This window comes from Anomaloglossus baeobatrachus, chromosome 2 (genome assembly GCF_048569485.1).
Source record: "Anomaloglossus baeobatrachus isolate aAnoBae1 chromosome 2, aAnoBae1.hap1, whole genome shotgun sequence".
NCBI lineage: Eukaryota > Metazoa > Chordata > Amphibia > Anura > Aromobatidae > Anomaloglossus > Anomaloglossus baeobatrachus.
In genome coordinates this window covers 423,546,496-423,569,606 of record NC_134354.1, presented here as the reverse complement: position 1 = coordinate 423,569,606, position 23,111 = coordinate 423,546,496, and the positions used below count along the sequence as shown (strand labels likewise).

Below are 23,111 nucleotides of genomic sequence, written 5' to 3'. Positions count from 1 at the left end.
CTGTATCCAAGATAAACATCGGGTAACCAAGGTGGTTACCCGATATTTACCTTAGTTACCAGCATCTGCAGCTCTCACGCTGCCTGTGCTGCCGGCTCCGGCTCTCTGCACATGTAGCTGCTGTACACATCGGGTTAATTAACCCGATGTGTACAGCAGCTAGGAGAGCAAGGAGCCAGCGCTAAGCAGTGTGCGCGGCTCCCTGCTCTCTGCACATGTAGCTGCATTACACATCGGGTTAATTAACCCGATGTGTACTGTAGCTATGGTAGGAGAGCAAGGAGCCAGCGCTCAGTGTGCGCGGCTCCCTGCTCCCTGCACACACAGCTGTGCGCTGGTAACTAATGTAAACATCGGGTAACCATACCCGATGTTTACCTTAGTTACCAGTCTCCGCAGCTTCCAGACGGCGGCTCCGTGCAAGCGCAACGTCGCTTGCACGTCGCTGCTGGCTGGGGGCTGTTCACTGGTCGCTGGTGAGATCTGCCTGTTTGACAGCTCACCAGCGACCATGTAGCGATGCAGCAGCGATCCTGACCAGGTCAGATCGCTGGTCGGATCGCTGCTCCATCGCTAAGTGTGAAGGTACCCTTAGACCATGACCTGAGTACACCTTTATCTTATCCTTTTTGGTTATAACGAGCCCTCTTGGTATCCGAGACCCCATACATCTTGACTACACAGCCTCACAGCTAGCCCATGAGTAGTGACTAGTGTCACAGAGCTGATATAAAAGCACCCAATAATTATATACTCAAAAATACTATATATAGTCACCTCTATATTGATGAATATGTCACTCATTTTATCTCTGCGAAGAAAATTCTGAAGGGGCTTCATAAAATACTGAAAAATAGAAACGGTCCAATGAGCTTCACCAACATTTCTTGAATAGAACATGAGAGATAAAATTTCAGCTTTTACCCAGCTAATCTGTATCATAATATCCACTGCTGCTATGTGTATCATTACCTGGCAGATGGATCCAAGTGTGTCTGTGTATTTTTCCTCTGTCTGGTACAACTCCTGGAGGCAGCACCTTTTCATGTCATCTGAAGTCATTTTCTGTGGGTTATTTAAAAGGAAAATACAGTAGATATATTTGTAGAATGGAATATAGTAAAGCGACAATGAGTTTTTGTTGCAGAAATTTTCTGTACCAAAATTGCGCCTTGTGGCAGAAAAATGAACAAAAAAACCCACATGCTTTTTGGCACGTTTTTGTGGCATGTGTTTTTTTTAGTAAAATCATTAGCTGGAAGGGCTAAAAAAACGTAAGAAAACACCAACAATTGACATTCTGTTCCTTTTTTTTCTGCACCCAAAACTGCAGGGAAAAAAATAAGCAACGTGTGCACAGCACTTCACAATTCTCATTGACTTTGCTAGAATAAGGATAGGCATGCAGATTTGGGCAACAAACTGCACCAAAAAACGCATAAAAAAAGCAGTGCACGGCCTTAAGAAGACTAATGTCATACCAGTCATACCTGGTTGCTGAGGATAACACTACTTTATATTGTTACTTTAGTTATCCAACCCAACAAAATTCAGGTCACCTAAGTGTTCACACATTGCGCTTTTTGTGCAGAAAATGCTGCACTTTACTGTAAAGGGGGCTTTACACGCAGCGACATCGCTAGCTATGTCGCTGGTGAAAGCACTCGCCCCCGTCGGTTGTGCGTCACAGGCAAATTGCTGCCCGTGGCGCACAACATCGTTAGGACCGTCACACTGGACTTGCCTGCCTAGCGACGTCGCTGTGGCCGGTGAACCGCCTCCTTTATAAGGGGGCGGTTCATTCGGCGTCACAGCGGCGTCACTAAGCGGCCGCCCAATAGAAGCGAAGGGGCGAAGATGAGCGGCCGGAACATCCCGCCCACCTCCTTCCTTCCTCATTGTGGGTGGCCGCAGGTACGGTGATGTTCCTCGTTCCTGCGGTGTCACACGTAGCGATGTGTGCTGCCGCAGGAACGACGAAGAACCTGCGTCCTGCAACAGCAACAATTTTATGAAAATGAACGACGTGTCAAGTGGAAGTGGTGATGGCCAACTCACTGAATGAATTTAAGAGAGGAATGGATGCTTTTCTTGAAAGCAACAGTATAAAAGGTTATGAATAACATAATATTACAGGTAGATAGTTGACCCAGATTAGGAGCCGGGAAAGAATATTTTTCCCTATGAAGAAAATTGGCTCCTACTCTGTGGGTTTTTACCTTCCCTTGGTTCAACACTGCAGAACAGCTGCACTAAAAATAGGCTGAACTAGATGGACATAATGTCTTCGTTCCACCTTACAAACTATGTTACTATGTTACTATGTATGTGTCAACGATCAACGATAAGGTGAGTATTTTTGATCGTTAACATTCGCTCGGAGCTGTTACACACAACGACGTCGCTAACGATGCCGGATGTGTGTCACGGAATCCGTGACCCCGGCGATATATCGTTAATACGTTGTTGCATGTAACGGGGCCTTAACACCAAAATGACGTAAAGTGTTTTCCTATTGAGATCAAAAAGGCTTATCACTAAAAAAAATGCATTGAAAAATACACAAAAAAACACGCTCTGAGATTTTCTGGCCATAGACTACATTTTTTATGGTGAATAAAAGTACATCAAAAATGCTGTGTGTGAACATAACTTAATACTACCTTGCTGTATGGTTACATGTTAATCCCGACAGAATTCTAATCGCCTAACATTAGCCATTGTTATCATTTATTATGGCACATCCAGACACAGATGCTGTATGCTTTACCCCATCTTTTGGTGGTGCCGGTTGCTCATCACCCTTCATGAGTACTTCATATATTTCATTGCCTTCCTCTTCATCCAAGTCAACACAGTCATAAAGGTCTTCATCTTCCTCTCCAGTATCGCTATAATTATACAATGTGCAAAAAGAACCACGCGTTTTGGATATTAAATCAGACTGATACCTAATGTAGATTAATTAAACAACCTATGTATACAACATTATATAGCTTAACCGAAAATTGGCTTTTTTAGCCATAGCAGCCAATAAAAGGAGTATTCACTTCTGGTACATTTACTGCATATCTATAGGGCCACTGCATCCCCTTCCATTTTGAGAATAGGGACCTGTTGCTATTTGCTGTCAAGGGTGTTTGTACATTCGCGGCTCTCTCCATTGACATCGGCAAATCTCAGAAGAAACCCCAACCTTCCCATTGTATTCCCTTTACAGGGATCTGGATTTACAACTGAGTTCCCTGGCTTGCTTCCATAGAGTGGCTGCTGGCCGGGTGAGTGAGCCTGATGTAAAAGTACTCTTGTTAGTCCGTTTAGTAACAGGAGTGATATAACGAAGGACATAATCAGGAATCAAAAGTGGAAATCAGAGGAATGGCCAAGGTCATTAGAATTTAGTTAAACAGATTTAGGACAGGATAGGGTGATAACAGAATCAGACGACCAGAGAACAAAACAAATCTATAACCCAATTCTCAATACTACCATAATAGCATTTGACTCGCCCACCCCAGGGCTATGGGACACCCGATGCCAGGCCGGACTAGTCCGGGGGTCGTCAGTGGTGGCGGGGCCCGACTCCGTGGCCCTGGTGGGTGTCAATTAAATAGGGCTGGTGAATAAAGTTTATGGATGTCGTGACGCCACCTGTGGTTTGCGGCTATTAAGCCGCCGCTGCTGTAGGGGGCCTCCGGGGCTGATGGAATGGCAGCTTGGATGGTCCTGCTCCCCACAGGTGGAGCGGTACCCCGGGGCAACAGTTGGTGCTCGTGAGAGTCTATGGTGTGATGTTGTGTGAACAATATGGTGCAGGGCCGACAGGCAGTGAAAGAAACAGGCACAAACAGTAGTCTCTTTACCTTCTCCTCTTTTACTTGGCAACAGTGTAGTCCAGGGAGACCGTCACAGGTGGTAAAGATGATCCGGCCGGCCTGGAAGTGCCTGGGGGTGATCTCCTTGGCCAGTTGAGTATGAGGCCTACTCCCTGTTCTTTCTTTTCTTCTACAGGACCCTGCACTCTAAATTTAGCAATGGCCCTCTTGCTGCTGGGACCGGTGGTTCGTCCCTTTTCTGTGTGGTAGGCTGCGCAGACGCTCTCGGGTGCTTCTCTGCTGGAGTCCACACCGGGCCCTTGGACTGCAGCTGTACCTCCAGATTGCTGATGGACCAGGGGGCTTGCAGCTCTCCTGCCCTCCGGATTCGGCCACCAGGGAAGGATTTTATACCCTGGCAACCACAGACTCCGATGTCTGAGTCTCTTCTGTGCCTCTCTTCAAATCTTGCTTCACTGGGCCAAGCTATTCCAGCTCCAGGCCCAGTTCCACAAGACAGCACACTCTGCGTCTGGACTCTCTGCTCTCTCTCTACAGACTGAACTCTATCTCCTCCCTCAGGTCAGACTTAAGGAATGTTCCCTGGAACTCCAGGTTCAGAGCTCCCCCTGCTGGCCTGAGGGAGAAACTACGTTGGATGTTGAACTTACTGGCCAAAGATTACCCCAATTACCTCCAGGCTCAGCATTAACCCTTTGGAGGGGCAATGCTGTTGTGGCGACCAGGTCCTGGGGCGCCACACATGCTACTATGATTAATGGCCTGAAACGCATTGGTAATACTGCTACTGGTTGTGGGACTAATCCATTTTGTAGTTTTAATTTGAAGAGATTAAGCTTGAATGGTTTTATAATCTTATTGATGCTGGCCTTACTTCCTGTTCAGTTCAACTCTTGCTCGGAAATCAGTTATGCCTCTATTTCATGCTGGGTGCACTGATGCATTTTACCTTTGCAGTATTCACAGTACATTTAAACCACCAGAGACCAGTGAGTTTCCTAGTACAAAAACTGGCAACTTAAGCAATATGCTGGGAGTTTAAGTAGGGTGTGGTACTGCTCCATTGGACATAGCAGGTATCTAAATACACCTGTTGGGCTATTACAGAACACACCCATCAGTATGGCTGAGCAGAATAGGTCTCAGCCAAACTAATCCTGACTTGGAAAGCGTTTTTGTTGTCCAAAGATGCCAACTAGAATAGTGTTCCCCAACTCTAGTCCTCCAGAGTCACCAACAGTGCATTTACTTAGTGTTGCACGGATGATAATTTAATTACGTGCACAGGTGATGATTTCAACAACTCTGCAATGCTAAGGAGATCCTGAAATCATGACCTGTTGTCAGCTCTTGGGGACTGGAGTTAGGGAACCCTAGGCTATAATGTCTCCTCCATCACCAGCGCCATTCACAGTAAATCCAGCAGCACCTGGAAACTGTAAAAGCTAAAAAGATCAAGGTAGAGATGTGAGATGTATGTGGTGTTCTCCCAAGTAGTTAGTAGACTCCTGTTAGCTAAGTAGAATGACATCTGGGAAAATGTATCCTGGACCATTTGATTGATGCCGTCACTACACCCAATTTTGGGAGGCCTCCTGCACTATGATACACAGCAACATGAAATAAGCACTATGGGGTTTTAGGTGCAGACGTGTGCTTATTTATTTGGGGGGGGAGATTAGGCACACTGCAGCTGTACGAATCCCTGTCAGGTATGATGGTAACGTCATGCAGTGGCAAGCTTTCAAAGCACGAGAGATTATTGAGCTTCAGGAATAACTGTTTGCAGTCCGGGGCCACACAAGTGGAGAACGTAGCCTCACTGCAAAGTGGCTGGAGATCAAAATCCTGAGGAGAGGGTGACCGTTCATTGGATGTGCCCAAGTGGACACAGTTTTGGGTGCACAGCAGTGTGTGTTTGGTGGTCTGAGAAAGGTTAAAGGGTACGTTACCACAACAGAAGCCACTAGTTCAAACTGACTTCATAGTTTACTTTCATGCCCATTGAGAACTATTACAACTCGTCTTCTTAAAGGGAACCTGTCAGGTGCAATATGCCCCCAGACCCACGAGCAGTTCTGGGTGTATATTGCTAATCCCTGCCTAACCGTTCCTGTATCTAGTAGCAAAGATAAAGGGATCTTTAGAAAAAGTATATCTAAAGATCTTTTATCATTTGCTAATGAGCACAGAGACTAGTCCCAGGGGCGTTATTTCCCCCAACTAGTTCGCCCTTAACTAGTCAGGGTGTCACAGGGAACTGCACTCCTTTTTTTTATAGTGCAGTACCCACCCTCCATGGTTCTGGGATCCTAACTATTGGTATTGCTTCTATCAGCATTCAAATCCTAGTCACCTCACACCACACCCTGTTAGGCACACCAGTGGGTGGTCTAGCTGGAATAGGGCCACCCGCCTAGGGGTCAGGCAGGCTGGTAGGAGGGATTATAGTCAGCAGTCCGACTGCTGCAGGGGCGATACATACTAACATGCTATTAAATGTAGCATCACCAGCGGTGATGCGCATACCTGTGTTCGCTGTGACCGCTCTTCTGAATGCCGAGCACTTCCAGTCATGCGCAGTAGACCTCTCTGAAACCAGGATGCGTACACCCAGCTTCATACTGCGCATGACTGTGTAGCGACCCTAACTGCATCAGGGTGCTACAGGGAACTGCATCCTGTACTCCAGGGTGCAGGGCTTACCCCAATGGTTCCAGGTTCCCATCAACAGTGTCACTGACATCCGCAGTACAAATCCCAACCACACCTCACACCAGGGCTGAACAGACACACCAGTGGGTTGGTCAAGTTGGAGCACGGCCGCCCACCTAGGCGTCAGGCAGACTAGTGGGAGGGGAGACAAGGAGACAACGGAGTTAGCCCTCAAAGAGTGAGGAGCAGGGGAGTTGGAGCTCCCAGGGAGCCGACAGGTTGGGTCGCAGATGGCGGTCCGGGACCACAGGAGTCGGGGACCGGTATTAGGAACACTGGACAGTGGTGTAACAGACGCAGTCTAGGAGAACTGTTGGCACCAGAAAGCCCAGCCAACTTACCAATAGCAAGCACGGCAGGGTACTGGACCCTAGATCAGGGAGTAGCTTCAAGCAAGCTGATAATTAACCTGTAGAGGATAGTCTCTTTATGAACTTTCCCCAACAGCTCAGAGATTGGAGGCAGCAGCACAATGCGAGGGACAGGGTTCTCCAAAATACACAACCCACTGAAATCCCACGTGCCAGCCACCAAGAGCACAGCTGCCATACACACGGGTAGCGGGGCTCCAGAAGCTTCAAGCCAAGGGGCCACAACTGTAAATCAATTTGTGCACGGAGGCAGGGCTCCGGACTTACCAAGTGACACTGGTGGGAGCGGGACCTAGATGGGCTCCCCCCGTAGAGACTGCGTTGCCTAGAGACTTTGGTTTACCATCTGGGTGAGTGTCTGCTTAATCCACCTGATTCAGCACCACGACTACCGCAGTGAGTAATCTGACCCCTGCACCCTGCTTCCCAAGGCCAAGCAAGCTACCCGTTCACCAAATCCCCACTCTCCGGGGCCTTACCTACCTGCGGAGGGACTGACACCTGGCTGCCCCACACCATCTGCCCCGGTACGCCAATCGGCAGCGGCGGTACTCCCCTTTACCGCAACCCGCAGGTGGTGTCACGAACATTGTAAATATTCCCTTACATTTGAAGTGGCCGCAAGTCCCCGGGTCTGGAGACCCTCGAGCCACAGCAACCCCGGATCTGAGCAGTTCGACTGCTGCTGGGGCGGCACAACTGGAAGTGCCTGGCATTCAGAAGCATAAGCTAAAAGATCTTTAGAAATACTTTTTCTATAGATCCCTTTATCTATGCTACTAGATGCTGTGACAGTTAGGTAAGGATTAGCAATATGCACCCAGAACTGCTTGTGGTTCTGGGTGCATATTGCACCGGACAGGTTCCCTTTAATGGAAATCTGTCAACAGGTTTTTCTATTTAATTTGAGAGCACCTTGATGTAGAGGAGCCTGATTCCCTGACTCCAGTCATGTGTCTCTTACTGGGCTGCTTGTTGTAGTTTCAATAAAATCAGTGTTTTATCAGCAGGAGATTATTACAAGAGGTCTAGTTGTTTTGTTGTTTTATGCTATGTTATCCCTCTACTTGTGTGACCCTGTGCTCACTTCTGATTAGCAGCTTTCTGCCTATGAACAGTGTACACAGAAAACTGTCAATCAGTGGTGTGTGTGTGTGTGGGGGGGGTTATAGGGAGCTCAACATTCAGAGAACTGATACATCTGCAGCAGATAAAGTGATTTTACCCAAACAGCAGCAAGCAGCCCAGTAAGTGTCACATCATTTCAATTAGGACAGATTTATAGAAAGAAGTTATATTTATTCACAAATAACTGAACTAAACTGACATTCATGGGGAAATAATCCGACTGCTGTAATTTTGCAGGCATATTCACGTGATTTATTTTGGTAAAATTTCAAGACAAGAAGAAAAAAAATGAAGACACATTTCTTATTAAAAAAATGAATACGTAAAAATTACTTTGGTTTCTTTCATATCATAACTTCAGATCTAGCTTTCTGTAACTTACTCAATTTGATCAGAGAGACCACTATAGATGTCATCATCTGCTTCATAATCCTCAATAGGGAACGGCCTGAGAACAAACAGCATGTCATTTAATAAGTATATAATGCATCATTGTTACTCTTTTAAGTGTGACTAAAAAAAAAAAAAACCCACAGCAATAAGCTAACATGCAGTACTTACGAAAGACCTTTACTTTGTGCAACTTGTGTCCAGGATAACATAGACAGTGTGTTGATAACCTAAAATAAAGTAAAAAGATAGAAATGTTAATATTTTTATAATCTAATGGGGATGAATGGACCCGTGGACCTTTGGTTTTGGCCGGACTTTAGTTAAAAATGTGGTTCAGGAACTGAACTTGACCCGAACTTGACACCAGACCTCATATAAGTCAATGGGGACCCGAACTTTGGTGATGTAAAATGGATGTTAAATTGTCGTAGTAAGGGCTAAGGGGCTGCAAAAGGAAGCAAAATGGAGGTAAGAGCAGGACAATTGCCCTGCAAACAAATATGGATAGGGAATAAATTTTAAAAAAATGATGTGGGGTCCCCCCAATTTTAGATAACAAGTGCAGGTAAAACAGACAGCTGTGGGCTGCATGCCTCAGCTGTCTGCTTTACCTTGGCTTGTTATTAAAAGTAGAGGGGATCCCACGTCATATTTTTTATCATTCTTTATTTAAATTATTTTAACAAAATGGTGTGGGGTCACCCCTATTTGTAGTAACCAGCCAAGGTCACCCAGACAGCTGGGGCCTTGTATTATCAAGCTGGGTAGGCCCATGGTTATTTGGTTCTTCCCAGTCTCAAAATAGCATCCCGCAGACACCCCAGAAGTAGCGCATCCAACAGATGCACAAATTCTGGTACAGCTCTTCCCGATTGCCCTGGTGTGGTGGCAATTGGGGTAATACTTTTGGGGTTGATGTCAGCTGTGTATTGATAGCTGGCATAAAGCCCATGGCTTAGTAATGGAGAGGCGTCTGTCAGACATCACTGTTACTAACTTGGTAAGTTTACAGTTCGAAAACGTGCGCGCGCGCACACACACACACACACATACATACACACACACACACACACACACACACACACACACACATATACAAAAAAAAATAGTTTATTCGGATAAAGACTTTAAACACTCTCCCACACTCCCTCATTCACCAATTTATTAATTTTAAAAATACATAATTCAATGGGGAATAAAAACTATCCCACACTTCTTCGGTCACCAATTTATTAATTAAAAAAGAATCCTCAAAGTTCTGACGTAACCCAATGGTGTAATGTCACAAGACATTCATCGCATCCTATGAAGCCTAGATCTGAGAACAGCCTTCCATAGGTCACTCCCTGTTTGAGGCCAGTGTCAATCATCTTTTTTTTTCTCTAAACAACAAAACTGATCCATGTTTTTTTCAGTATGCAGAATCCTCAGAATCCTTAAAGGCGATTTGTGCTGACCAAGCTGAAAATTGCATGAATTGCATACTGGCTGCACCATTGCAGCCAGGTATGTTATTATCTGAATATATACTTTACATTTCTCTTCCCAGCATCCCTGCAGGTGATTAACACGTCTCTCTCTCGCATGTACAAGAGGAGATACCTGTCAATCACCTCTACCAAAGCTGGGAAAAGCCAGCAGGGGCTGATCTTAAAATATAATTTCTCTGACATGCTGGAGTGTTTCAGAGAATAATATACTGTACATGTCTGCAATTATGATTAGAAGACAAAAAGGAAAAATAAACCACAGGTAAATCCATATGTCAATATGTAAGCTTTATTTGTTAATTGTATTACATGTGCATGTTATAGGACAGTGGTGCCAAAAGGACTAATTGATGAATTAATTGATAACCACACAACCCTGAAGTAAATAAAAAAATATGACTATGACGTTCATGAAACCTTTATAAAAAAAAGGTGGACTTTATTGTAGATCAAGATTGGAAAAAAATGGATACACAAATGAAAAAAGGGATGCACATTAAAGCAAAATGGTGATAAAACCAGCATGTGCAGAGAGGGAGGTATAAAAAGATTCAGATGAGAGATTGCATAAATATATGCAGGGCTGTAATAACACAGATGTAAAGACAAGTGTGAGACCAAATATATATAATGGTACTGCTAAATTACATACTGTATGAAGGAGGGCTGCCAGGCATGGTTGGTGTCCACCCCAACGCACATTTCGTGTGATTGTCTTGGATATTCTATATATGCTTGTATTATAGGCTATTTACTTTGTTCATGCAATATATACACATTTGTATTGGCCAACCATAGTGCTGCATAATCCATAGTTTTTATACCTCCCTCTTAGCATATGCTGTTTTTATAACCATTTTGCTTGGATGTGCATCGCTATTTCATGTGTATCCATTTTATCCCAATCTTGAACTAAGATAAAGTATATACTTTAATTACATGTGTTTCATGGACTTCATAGCCAGAGAATAAAGCCGTATTATCACTTATACCACACAGGTAATGGCATAAAAAATAAATACAGCCAATTCTTCCCCTGTTGTTGACGTGTTTATTCTGCCTCCCAAAGATCGCAGTAAGGCTTGGCTCACATTTATCCTGCACTCTATGCTGAGCGCTTACAACTGGGTTTACATGTAAATCTTTGAAATATGTGGTTCAGACAACGCCTCCGATGGAAGATTCCCTATAATGAGGCAGAATGAGTCATTTTGGACTCTGTCTAGCCTATGATCAGCAATATCCATGTTGTTCAGTGTGCATAAATGCGTGGTCAACCACAGTTTTGTATACGTCTGAAAATGACAAGTCTGATCAGAGGCCAAATAGAGACCAGAGTATCTATACCAATGATGGTGAACCTATGGTACGCTTGCCAGACAGGGCATGCAGAGCCCTCTCTGTCAGCACGCGCACTGTCACCTCATCTAGCCGCTTTGAACTACTGGCGCAAACACGCTAGTGGTTCAAAGTTGTGTTGGAGCGAAGGAGACATTTCTCCTCGCTTTAACACTACACTCCTAGGCCACAGGCCTGTTGCCTAGGAGACACCAGGAGTGTCATTAATTGGCGCCGGTGTAATGATGTCTTGTGGCACCGAGGGAACTGAGGGCCCAGCGGCGTGCAGCGATGTTGTTGGATGGTAAGTTATGTCCTTTTTTTTTTTTTTTTTGTAAGTGTGTGCGGCTGTACCAGGATTGAGGACATGCCGTGATGGGGGCACATGTCAGGATGAGGGGGCACATGTCAGGATGGGGAAACATGCAGCAGGATAAGGTACATTTACCAGGATGGAGGACATGACAGGATGGGGAACATTTACCAGGATGGGGTACATTTACCAGGATGTGGTGCATTTACCAGGATGTGGTGCATTTACCAGGATGGGGAGCATTTACCAGGATGGGGGACATGCCAGGATGGAGAACATTTACCAGGATGGAGGACATTTACCAGCATGGGGCCATAATAGTGGCTAATATACCAGAATGTAGGAAACATATATCAGGATGGGGGACATATTTACCAGGAAGGGGGGCGTTAGTTCATAATGAAGGGGGAGGGAACTCATCTGTCTTTAGAGATGTTCAGACTTTGAAATGTAGATTTCAGTGTGGAATCTGATTGCATTCCATGCTAAAATCTGTCTGTCTAATTTTCTGCATTTTTTTTCCCAAAAAGATCAATCCAACTGTTGTGTCTGGAGAGGGCAGTGGGAGTGGCTCAGCATCAAAGTGTAGTAAGCACGCATAAGGGTCATTCCATGTCAAGTGGACCAGTGGTCCCCACTCGACCTTCTCCGATTTTGCTGAAAATTTATAAGGATGTACATGTATGTTTGAAAAGAGGTTCTGTACATTTTTAGGGCCAGATCTCAAATACATTGGGCACTGTTGACCTTTCACTGGAGGTTCCACCAAGCCTACGGCTTCAGCTAAGAGGATTTTGCAAACTATGGAACATAGCCATTAGAGTTCTATACTGGCTATAATGCTGAAATTTGGCATACTAGCTCAACTTTTTCTGCTAAACACGATAAAATTATTACCGGCTATGACAAAACAATATTTTGGCAGCAATTTTATGTCAAAGTAGCTTGTAAAACGCCTCGCATAAAATGTATGCCTAACTTTGCCCATATATAACTCAAGACCAAAAACCAATAGTAACTGGTGCTTTGCCCTGTACACCAAACATCTACATGACTTTGCATTGCTGCAATATCACGGTCAAAGCATATGTATTTTTGGAAATATTCACACCCACATGTGATGAAAAACTTAAAAAAAATGAATTTAACCTATTTTTAGGTCAAATTTCTCAAAAAGGGTACCCCTAAAATATATTAATTCTGATATCATTAGAAAGAGCACATTTTTCTCTACAAGGATCATTGTTTGTTTTTTTTTGGAGTCTCTCAGTTTAAGAAAAGAAAAATGCCACTGAACATGGTGTTATTTATGCGCGTAATGCATTGATTTTCTGTTTGATTTTCAGATTCTTATCACGTTACAGAGTTGTATTGTTGTTAGCAATGTCTATTATAATCAAAAACCTATAAACCTTTATTATTTTTGAAAAGTTATTGACTAATAATAATAACTAATAATAACTAATCAGTGATTGCTCACGACATGACACAGTTGCAGTCCACACTTTCTTAACAGTAATTGTGGAGTATCTCAAGACTCATCTATGGGATTCGTCATATCCACTACTTCAGCGATGGATCTGCAGCCCAGTACAAAAATTTCAAAATTTTTCTCAACCTGTGCCACCACAATGCTGATTTCAATATCAGCGCTGAATGGAATTTTTTTGGTACCAGTCATGGAAAGTCGCCCTGTGATGGGATTGGAGGAACAGCAAAGAGGTTGGCAGCTCGTGCCAGTCTTCAACGCCCAACTGAAAACCAAATACTGACCCCGGTGGATTTATTCAACTTTTGCAAAGAGCAACTGCATGGAATCAAGTTGTTATTTTTTTTTGTTCCAAAAGAAAAAATTGACGAAACACGGGTAGTTCAAGAGGAAAGGTTCAAAGATGGACATACAATTGCTGGAACAAGAGAAAATCACGTTTGTGCCAATTGATGACAAAAAGATTTGCATTTCAAGGGTGTCAAATGACCCTTCATCTTTCATTGCCCATGTAGATGGATCTGTCAGATCAGAAATGCCGTTTGTGCCAATTGCAAACCTCCAGCCAGGGCAATACATTGCCTGCATTTACAATAGGAACTGGTGGATTGGAAATATTTCTGAAATTTCAGTCGACGACCATGACGCAAGGGTTTGAATAGTGCAGTTAGCATTCATTGCGTATTAATAAATAACACCAAGTTCAGTGGCATTTTTCTTTTCTTAAACTGAGAGACTCTAAAAAAAACCCCCAATGATCCTTGTAGAGAAAAATGTGCTCTTTCTAATGATACCAGAATTAATATATTTTAGGGGTACCCTTTTTGAGAAATTTGACCTAAAAATAGGTAAAATTCGTTTTTTTTTTAAGTTTGTCATCATATGTGGGTGTGAATATTTCCACAAATACATATGCTTTGACTGTGATATTGCAGCAATGCAAAGTCATGTAGATGTTTGGTGTACAGGGCAAAGCACCAGTTACTATTGGTTTTTAGTCTTGAGTTATATATGGGCAAAGTTAGGCACAAATTTTATGCGAGGCGTTTTACAAGCTACTTTGACACAAAATTGTGGCCGAAATATTGTTTTGTCATAGCCGGTAATAATTTTATCGCGTTTAGCAGCAAAAGTTGAGCTAGTATGCCAAATTTCAGCATCATAGCCAGTATAGAACTCTAATGGCTATGTGCCAAAGTTTGCAAAATCCTCTTAGCTGAAGCCGCAGGCTTGGTGGGACCTCCAGTGAAAGGTCAACAGTGCCCAATGTATTTGAGATCTAGCCCTAAAAATTTACAGAACCTCTTTTCAAACATACATGTACATCCTTATAAATTTTCAACAAAATCAGAGAAGATCGAGTGGGGACGATTTTTAAAACTGGTCCACTTGACATGGAATGACCCATAAGCTTGATGCCCCCTGCTGAAGAGAAGAGAAGACTGCAAATGTAAGTTTAAAAACAATTAATTATTTACATAATAGCAGTGCTTTTTTTGCGGCGGTATGCGCCGGTACGGCGTACTGGAAAATCTGAAGAGCGCCTCTGGCTCTGTCCACATGGCTAATTTGTAAACTATACAAATTAGCCATGTGGAGCGAAGGCACAAGCCAGAGGCGTCTCCAGGGGGCGCTGTCAGGCTGCCTGATGTGGCGGTGTGGAAGTCTGCCAGGGTGGGAGCCGCTATTCTCTGAGCGCAGCTGTCATGCTGACAGCCGCACTCATAGAAAGTGCAGTGCGCGGCTCCCACTGCTCAATTGTCCTAGTATCTGTCAGACGCAAGGACAATTGAAGCGGTAACGCCGGCGCTGACTTCCGGGTCAGCACGACGGCTGTCATGTGATCAGGTCAGCTGATCAGACTGCTGACCCGGAAGCCAGCGCCGCAGCGCAGAGGTGGCAAAGAAATGCTGAGAAGTGCTCCACTGTGGAGCTGAAGAAGACACAGACGGAGCAACATTATGGGGTAAGAGGGGAGTATTTATGAAACAGTATGGGGGAGAGCGGGGGGGAGGGAACTATTTGTGGACACACTATGGGGGGGACAGAGGGTGGGGGAGGGAACCATCTGTGCACACACTATGGGGGGGACAGAGGGTGTGGAGGGGCAATATGTATATACACAGTATGGATGGGGGAGGGAACTATCTGTGGACAGAGTATGGGGGGAGAGAGGAAGAGGTTTCATGCATGGGGAGAGAAATGATGCGGGGTGATGTATGGGGAGAGAGGATGAGGTTTCATTCATAGGGAGAGAGGATGAGGGGTGATGCATGGGGAGAGAGAGGATGAGGTTTCATGCATGGGGACAGAGGATGAGGGGTGATGTATGGGGAGAGAGAGGATGAGGTTTCATGCATGGGGAGAGAGGATGAGGGGTGATGTATGGGGAGAGAGGATGAGGTTTCATGCATGGGGGCAGAGGATGAGGGGTGATGCATGGGGAGAGAGAGGATGAGGTTTCATGCATGGGGACAGAGGATGAGGGTCGATGCATGGGGGGAGAGAGAGGATGAGGTTTCATGCATGGGGAGAGAAATGATGAGGGGTGATGTATGGGGAGAGAGAGGATGAGGTTTCATGTATTGGGAGAGAGAGGATGAGTTTTCATGCATGGGGAGAGAGAGGATGAGGTTTCATGCATGGGAAGAGAAATGATGAGGGGTGATGTATGGGGAGAGAGAGGATGAGGTTTCATGCATGGGGACAGAGAGGATAAGGGGTGATGCATGGGGACAGAGAGGATGAGGTTTCATGCATGGGGACAGAGAGGATGTGGGGCGAACTGGAAAGAAATTTTGAGGACACAGAATAAAGAGTGACATGGTATGAGGCGCAAGTGGGCAGGATGGGGAGTGAGGTGGAAAAGTATATGGACACACAGGAGGTAGTGAGAAGACAGGAAGGGATGAGAAGAATGTGAGGGGCACAGAATAAAGACTGGGTAGTGGAGGGGGCGGTATGGAGAGGGAGCAGAATAGGAGGACAGTGTGAGGTTATAGCAAGGAGGGGGAGTGTGATGAGGGACAGTATAAAGACGGGGCAGTATAAGGGGACACAGTGTAATGGACACTGTAAACAGTAGGCTGTTTGGAAAGAAGGAATATGGAGGGCATGTACCATAAGAGGGACAGTGTGGGTCATATTTTGTGCGTAGGGCAGATATTTTTAAGTAGAAGTATTATAATCTGCTATTTTTAGGGGCATCGTGATGGGATGTGCTGCAGAAGACCGGAGAAGATGGAAATCTGCAGAGACGAGATGTGAATGTGAAAAGTCATCATTGCGTCAGGACAAGATGAATAGAAAGAAATGACTCAGAGACAACATCATCTATAAGGTACCTGAATGTAAATGTTTATTTGTGATACTGACTATGTCTTATCATTAGGCCTTGGTCCCACTTGCGCATTGCTTCTGATGTGAGCGCAATGGGACCCCCACTGATCAGCTGATTTATGGTGCAGGTGTCCGGAAATGCTTATCTCTGGATCTGCTCCGTCCTCTGATGGTGTCTGCGGCCAGCTACTGCACATCAGCCTCATTGATTTTAATAGGAGACTGCTGCTACTATCAGAAGACGGAGCAGATCCAGAGCTGAGCACTTCCGGCCACCTGCCACCACCGACACCTAGTGTAGGGAATTGGCGGGGTTGCCAGGTGCCGGACCCTGACCAGTCAGACATTGGTGACCTATCCTAAGGAAAGGTCATTAATGTTAAAGTAGTGGACAATCTCTTTAATAAAGTCTTGTGCCGTCTGACAAGTTAAGGGTTACTATGTTTTTATTTATGTTGTTAGGAACATTAAAGGGGTTGTCCAAATCTGTGCTGAGTCTGCAGTCACTCCTTGTGTCACTCTGTGACTGCAGCCTTCTGAATTCTCACAGTGTGCACTGTGCACGCTGTCAGGATTTTCTGGTGCCGGCGGTGAAAGTGGGAGGTTATGAAGCTGCAAGTATGCGATTTACATAGATGTGGTCACATGCTGAACAGACATGCTCAATGAAAATGAATTGACTGAGGCTGGACACATCAAATCAGAACGTGGCCAGAAGTGTACAAATCTCATACTTGTGCTCACATAATCGTCCACTCTCTCCACTGGCACCGGCACACCCCGCCGCAGCCCCGCTACTCAATGTCGGCCAGCAGCGCGGCTGGCCGCACCCCCCCGGCTCCTCACCTTAGAGATGCGTACCAGCAAATATTTTTTTACAAATAAAGCATTGCATAATAGAATTGGTTAAATTGCCATGTTGGCACTTCGCAAAAAAAATGTGGTTTTGGGCTGCAGTTTGGGCACTCGGCCTGTGAAAGTTTCACCATCATTGATTTATACTGTCTCATTATAATGAATGGATCCCTCAGGGGTGTCGTTTGAATCACGCCATTTGGAAATTCAGATGGAAACGTTGATATAAGGGATACGTGTAGAGTACAGCATAAATTACATCAAAAATTTTATGTAAGATGTTCCCAATAAAAGCTTCAAATCAATCCACAAAAAAAAACCAAGTCCCCACTCAGTTCTGTCATCTGTCAATGGAAATATAAAGGTTTTCACATTACTGGTAACACGAAGACTCTGAAAAAGCACTATGGCTCAACAGCAAAAGAAATTCAGTGAAGTCTCCTCTCTCAAATCCAAATGCTCCTCTCTTTGGAGTCCCACAATGTGCCGAAATCATGTTTAGCATCCACATGTTTGGAAAGTACAGTAGGGGGGAGAGCCTGCTTAATTTAAAAGGTCAGAAGCACAAGATGAGCACTACTATATACTGGGCACCTCAATGGTAGATTTCCAATTTTCAATCAGAAACAGCCATTGCTGCTTGTTTCTGGAAAACACCCCTGGAGTTAAAATTGTCACTACACCTGGGAATAAATCCTCAGATGGAGTCACTTGAATGGATTCTGCTCTTCTGGCACTTAGAGACTCCGTATATGGAATCTGCAAACTATTTTTGGAAAATCTGTGTTCCAAGAGTCTAATAGCGCTCCTTCCCTCCCAAGTATTTGCCGTGTGGCTACCGTAAGCCATACTATACAGCCACATAGGGGGTACTGCCATGTTCAGCAGAAATTGCGTGACAAATTTTGGTGTCATTTTTATCTATTTCCCCATGTGAAGATGTAATATCTGGGGCTATAACAAAATTTCTATTTTCATTTTCGTTTTCATGGCTCTTTATAAAATTCTGTAAAGCACCTGGAGGTTCAAGGTACTCATCACACCTCTAGATAAATTCCTTGAGGGGTGTAGTTTCCAAAATGGGGTTACGTATGTTTAGTCACAACAAGGGCTCTGCAAATGCAATATGACGTACGCTATTTACTCCAGCTAATTTTGCTCTCCAAAGGTCAATTGGTACGCCTTTCCCGTCAAGCCTTGCCGTGGGGGTATCGGCGTACTCAGGATAAATTGCACAACAAATTGTCAGGTCCATTTTCTCCCGTTACCCTTGTGAAAATGATAAATTTGGGGGTAAACAAACATTTTTGTGGGAAAAATGTGATTTATTATTTTCACGACTCAACATTATGAAATTCTGTTATACACCTGTGGGTTCAAAGTGCTATCCGCACCCTCTAGATAAATTCCGTGAGGGGTGTACTTTCCTACCTGGGGTCACTTTTGGGAGGTTTCCACTGTTTAGACACAATAAGGACTTTGCAAACATGACAGTAGTTTTCCACCATACATGGGGTACCAGCATGCTCAAGAGAAATTACAAAACAAATTGCAAGGTGCATTTTCTCCTGTTACACTTTTGAAAATGAAAAATATATGGCTAAAGCAATATTTCTGAAGCAAAAAGTAAATATTATGATACCCAGGGCAGATAAAGCCCTCTGCTACAGGCTGCAACTCCCAGCCAGGGGCTTATCTTGGCAATGTATGAAAATAAGAGGGACCGCATACGGCTTTTTTGTTTTTTTAATTATTTAAATAAATAATTTTAAAAAATGATGTGCCGTCGTCCCCAATTTTTTTATACCCAGTCATGAAAAAGCCAACAGCTGGTGGCTGGTATTCTCTAGCTGGGTAGGCACATGGTCATTGCCTCCCCCCCATCCCCAGCCTCAAAAAAGCAGCCTGCAGCCGCCCAGGATTGTCAAATCCATTAGATGCGACAATCCCAGCACTTTACCCGACTCATCCCGATTGCTCTTGTGCGATGGCAATTGGGGTAATAAGGAGTTAATGATAGCTCACAGCTGCCACTAAGCCCTAGATTAGTAATGGCAAGAGTCTATGAGATCCCTCATTACTAATCTGTAAGTGAAAAGAAATAAAACACAAAACAAAACCAAAATCCTTTATTTGAAATAAAATACAAAAAACCCACAATCTTTCTCCCCTTTATTAACCCGCAAAACACCCAGTTCCGATGTAATCCACATTACGTCGTACGACTATTCCAGTTCTGCTACATACTGAACGTCAGAACTCACAAGCACAGAACATGACCACACACTGTAGGCTTCAGGCAGAGAATGACTGAGCTGTAGCGATGAGCGGTGCTGTCACTCAGTTTATTTGCAGTCAGAACTGGAGGTTCCCACGGTCCTCCACCTGTGACCGCAGGTAACCTGACCTCAGGTGACTTAATTGAACCGCATTTTTTTTGCCAAGAGATACAATTTTCATCCTGAAATTTATACACTATATTCCTGCACCAAGTCTGCATCTCTTGGCAAAAAAAAGCATCAAAACCGCATCATAGTGCATGCGGATTTAATGTGATTTTTTTTTTTTTTTTTTTTTACAGGAGATGCAGATTTGGTGCAGGAATATGGTGTATAAATTTCAACACCAAATCTGCATCTTTTGGCCAAAAAAATGCATAAAAATGGTTTTGAAGCCTTTTCAATGTGGTTTTCTGCCAGGAGGTGCAAATTTGGTGCTAAAATCTGGTGCAGACATTTCAGCACCAAATTTACACCTCCTGACAGAAAACCGCACATAAACGGCGTCAAAACCGTTTTTGTCCATTTTTGGCCAAGAGATGCAGATTTGATGCTGAAATTATGACACCATATTACTGCACCAAATCTGCATGTCGTAGCAAAAAATCGCATCACTACCGCATCAAAACTGCATCATGTTTTGATGCATTTTTTGCCAGAAGATGCAGATTAGGTGCAGGAATATGGTTTGCACCAAATCTGCATCTCTTGACAAACCGTCCCTGCAGTTTTCTGCCAGGAGATACAGGTCTGTTAACTCAATGACCTCACCTGAGATGAAGTCACTGAGTTCAATGAGGTCACTTGAAGTCAGTTTACCTGCGGTCAAAGCTCGGGTACCATGGGAACCTCCAGCTGTAACTGCAAATAAACTGAGTGACGTCACCACTCATCTCTGTGGCTCAGTCATTTTCTGCCTGAAGCCCACAGTGTGCGGACATATTCTGTGCCCGCGCGCTGTCCCTTCAGTAGATATGTAGCAGAGCTCGAATCGTCGTGAGGCCTCATGCGGATAAAGTCGGAACTGAGTATTTTTGGGTTTAATAAATTGGAAAAAGAGTGGGGTTTTTTGTATTTTTTTTTCAAATAAAGGTTTTTTTGGTGTTTGTGTTTTATTTCTTTTGACTTACAGATTAGTAATGGGAGGTGTCATAAACTTTGCCCATTACTAATCTAGGGTTAGTGGCAGCTGTGACCTGTCCTTAACCCTTGATATTACGACGATTGCCACCGCACCAGGGCATTCAGGATGAGCTGAGTAAAGTTCCGAGATTGTGGCATCTAATGTATGCGACAATTCTGAGCAGCTGCAGGCTATATTTTTAAGCTGGGGAGCCCAATAACCATGGGTCTCCCCAGTATGAGAATACTAGCCTTAAGCTGTCGGCTTTATCATGGCTGGGTATCAAAATTGGGGGAGACCGAACGCCATTTTTTAAAACTATTTAGTTAAATATTTTTAAAAAACCGCATGTGATCCCTCTTATTTCTATACACAGCCAAAATAAGTACACAGTTGGGGGCTACAGTCTGTAGCCATATGCTTTAGCTGTGCTGGGTATCATAATATGGGGGGACCCTATGCCCTTTTATTTCTTTTATATTTACACCATGATACGGACACACATGTAGCGCCCCTGAATACATCAGGGTGCTACAGGGAACTGCATCCTTTACCCAGGGTGCAGGGCCTACCTCCCATGGCTCCAGGTACCCAGGAAACCGGTGTCACTCCCATCTGCACCACAAAACCCAATCACCTCACATCAGTCACTGCCAGACACACCAGAGGGGTTGGACTAGCTGGAAAATGGGCCAGCCACTTCGAAACTGGACAGACTGAAAGGAGGAGTGAAGAAGTGCGCTCCAGAGAGTGAGGAGCTGGGAGAGTTAGCTCCTGGGGGGCCAAATAAACTGATTGGGTCGCAAGCAGTCATCCGGGTCCCGAGACGTCGGGGACCGATTGCAGGGACGTGGGACAGGGGTGTGACGGATGTAGTCTTGGAGGGACTGTCGGCACCAGAAGGGCCCAGCAGAACCGACCTGTACCGAGCACGACAGGGTACAGGACCCTAGGTCACTAGCTGATTCAACTTCCTGACAATTCACCTGAGAGGGAGAGGATCTTCAAGGACTTCCCTAAATGCTCAGAGATTGAGGGCATTAGCACAATGAGGGGGACAAGGTTTTTTCCAGACACAGCAACCCACTGAGGTCCCAAGTGCCAGCCCTTAAGAGCACGGCTATACTACACATAGTGAGCAGGGCCCCAACAGCTTCAAGCCACAGGGACCATCAACGGACAACAAATTGTGCACGGAGGCAGGCTCAGAAACACTAAAGGGGGCTTTACACGGTAGCGATATCGCTAGCAATTTGTAGCGATAGCGAGCGTGTAAGTACCCGCCCCCGTCGTGCATGCGATTGTTTGTGATCGCTGCTGTAGCGAACATTATCGCTACGGCAGCGTCACACATACTTATCTGGTCGTCGTCGTCGCTGTGACTGCTGAACAATCCCTCCTTCAAGGGGGAGGGACGTTCGGCGTCACAGCGACGTCACCGCAATGTCACTAAGCGGCCGGCCAATCAAAGCGGAGGGGCGGAGATGAGCAGGACGTAACATCCCGCCCACCTCCTTCCTTCCGCATTGGGGCCGGCGGCAGGTAAGGAGACGTTCCTCGCTCCTGCTGTGTCACACATAGCGATGTGTGCTGCCGCATGAGCGATGAACCACCTGGATAAACAACCCTTACCGATTTTTGAGTTTGGGACGACCTCTCCATGGTGAACGATTTTCACCATTTTTGAGGTCGCTAGTCAGTGTCACACGCTGCGATATCGTTAATGACGCCGGATGTGCGTCACTAACAACTTGACCCCGACGACCAAACATTAACGATATGGTAGCGTGTAAAGCCCCCTTAAGTGATACCAGTGGGACCGAGTACTTAGATGGGCTCCCGGCAGAGGTAGCTGTACTCAGAGACTTTGGTTTACCTACAGTGTGTGTGTCTTCTTTCTCCACCTCATCCAACACCACGACTACCCGCAATGAGTACCAAGGCCCCTGAACCCTGTCCTCCCAAATCTACCAACCCCCTGAGCCCGGGGCCTTCCCTACCTGCGGAGGGACTGACACCTTGCTGCTTCACACCATCTGCCCCGGTCCTCCCTCCAGCAGCGGCGGTACTCCCATTACTGCAACCCACAGGTGGCGTCACAAACTTTTCCCCTGTAAATAACCCCTTTTACGGATCAGAGTGTCCGCCAAGCCGGATCCGGACCCCTCGAGCCACTACGATCCTGGATCCGAGCAGCCAAACTAACACCGGGGCGGGACACACACAGCGTCTGTGATTGGTTGCAGTCAGACATGCTGTTACACAGGGTGGGAGCCCAGTCTGACTACAACTAATTAGAGAAGCCGGGACTGCCAGTGGGCAGGGAAAGCAGTGCATATGCATGAGGTTAATAAGTGGCCCAAGAAGTAGTGCTACAGCTGCGCAGGACACTGGTAAGTATTACGTGCTGGCTCTAATCCCCCTATTCCTTCTACCACCATT

The 23,111-nt window shown here is 45.2% G+C and overlaps 1 protein-coding gene across 1 annotated transcript in view; it reads right to left on the bottom strand.

The window, feature by feature from the left end:
• VAV1 (vav guanine nucleotide exchange factor 1) overlaps nt 1–23,111 on the bottom strand; it is a 153,685-nt gene that overhangs the window by 78,038 nt on the left and 52,536 nt on the right. Inside the window, exons 3-7 of the mRNA XM_075334151.1 lie at nt 8,612–8,670; nt 8,433–8,498; nt 2,771–2,891; nt 973–1,065; nt 778–846 (exon numbers count right to left, since the gene is read on the bottom strand). Of these exons, the coding sequence (XP_075190266.1) occupies nt 778–846; nt 973–1,065; nt 2,771–2,891; nt 8,433–8,498; nt 8,612–8,670 (408 nt within the window). The remainder of the gene's footprint in view (nt 1–777; nt 847–972; nt 1,066–2,770; nt 2,892–8,432; nt 8,499–8,611; nt 8,671–23,111) is intronic.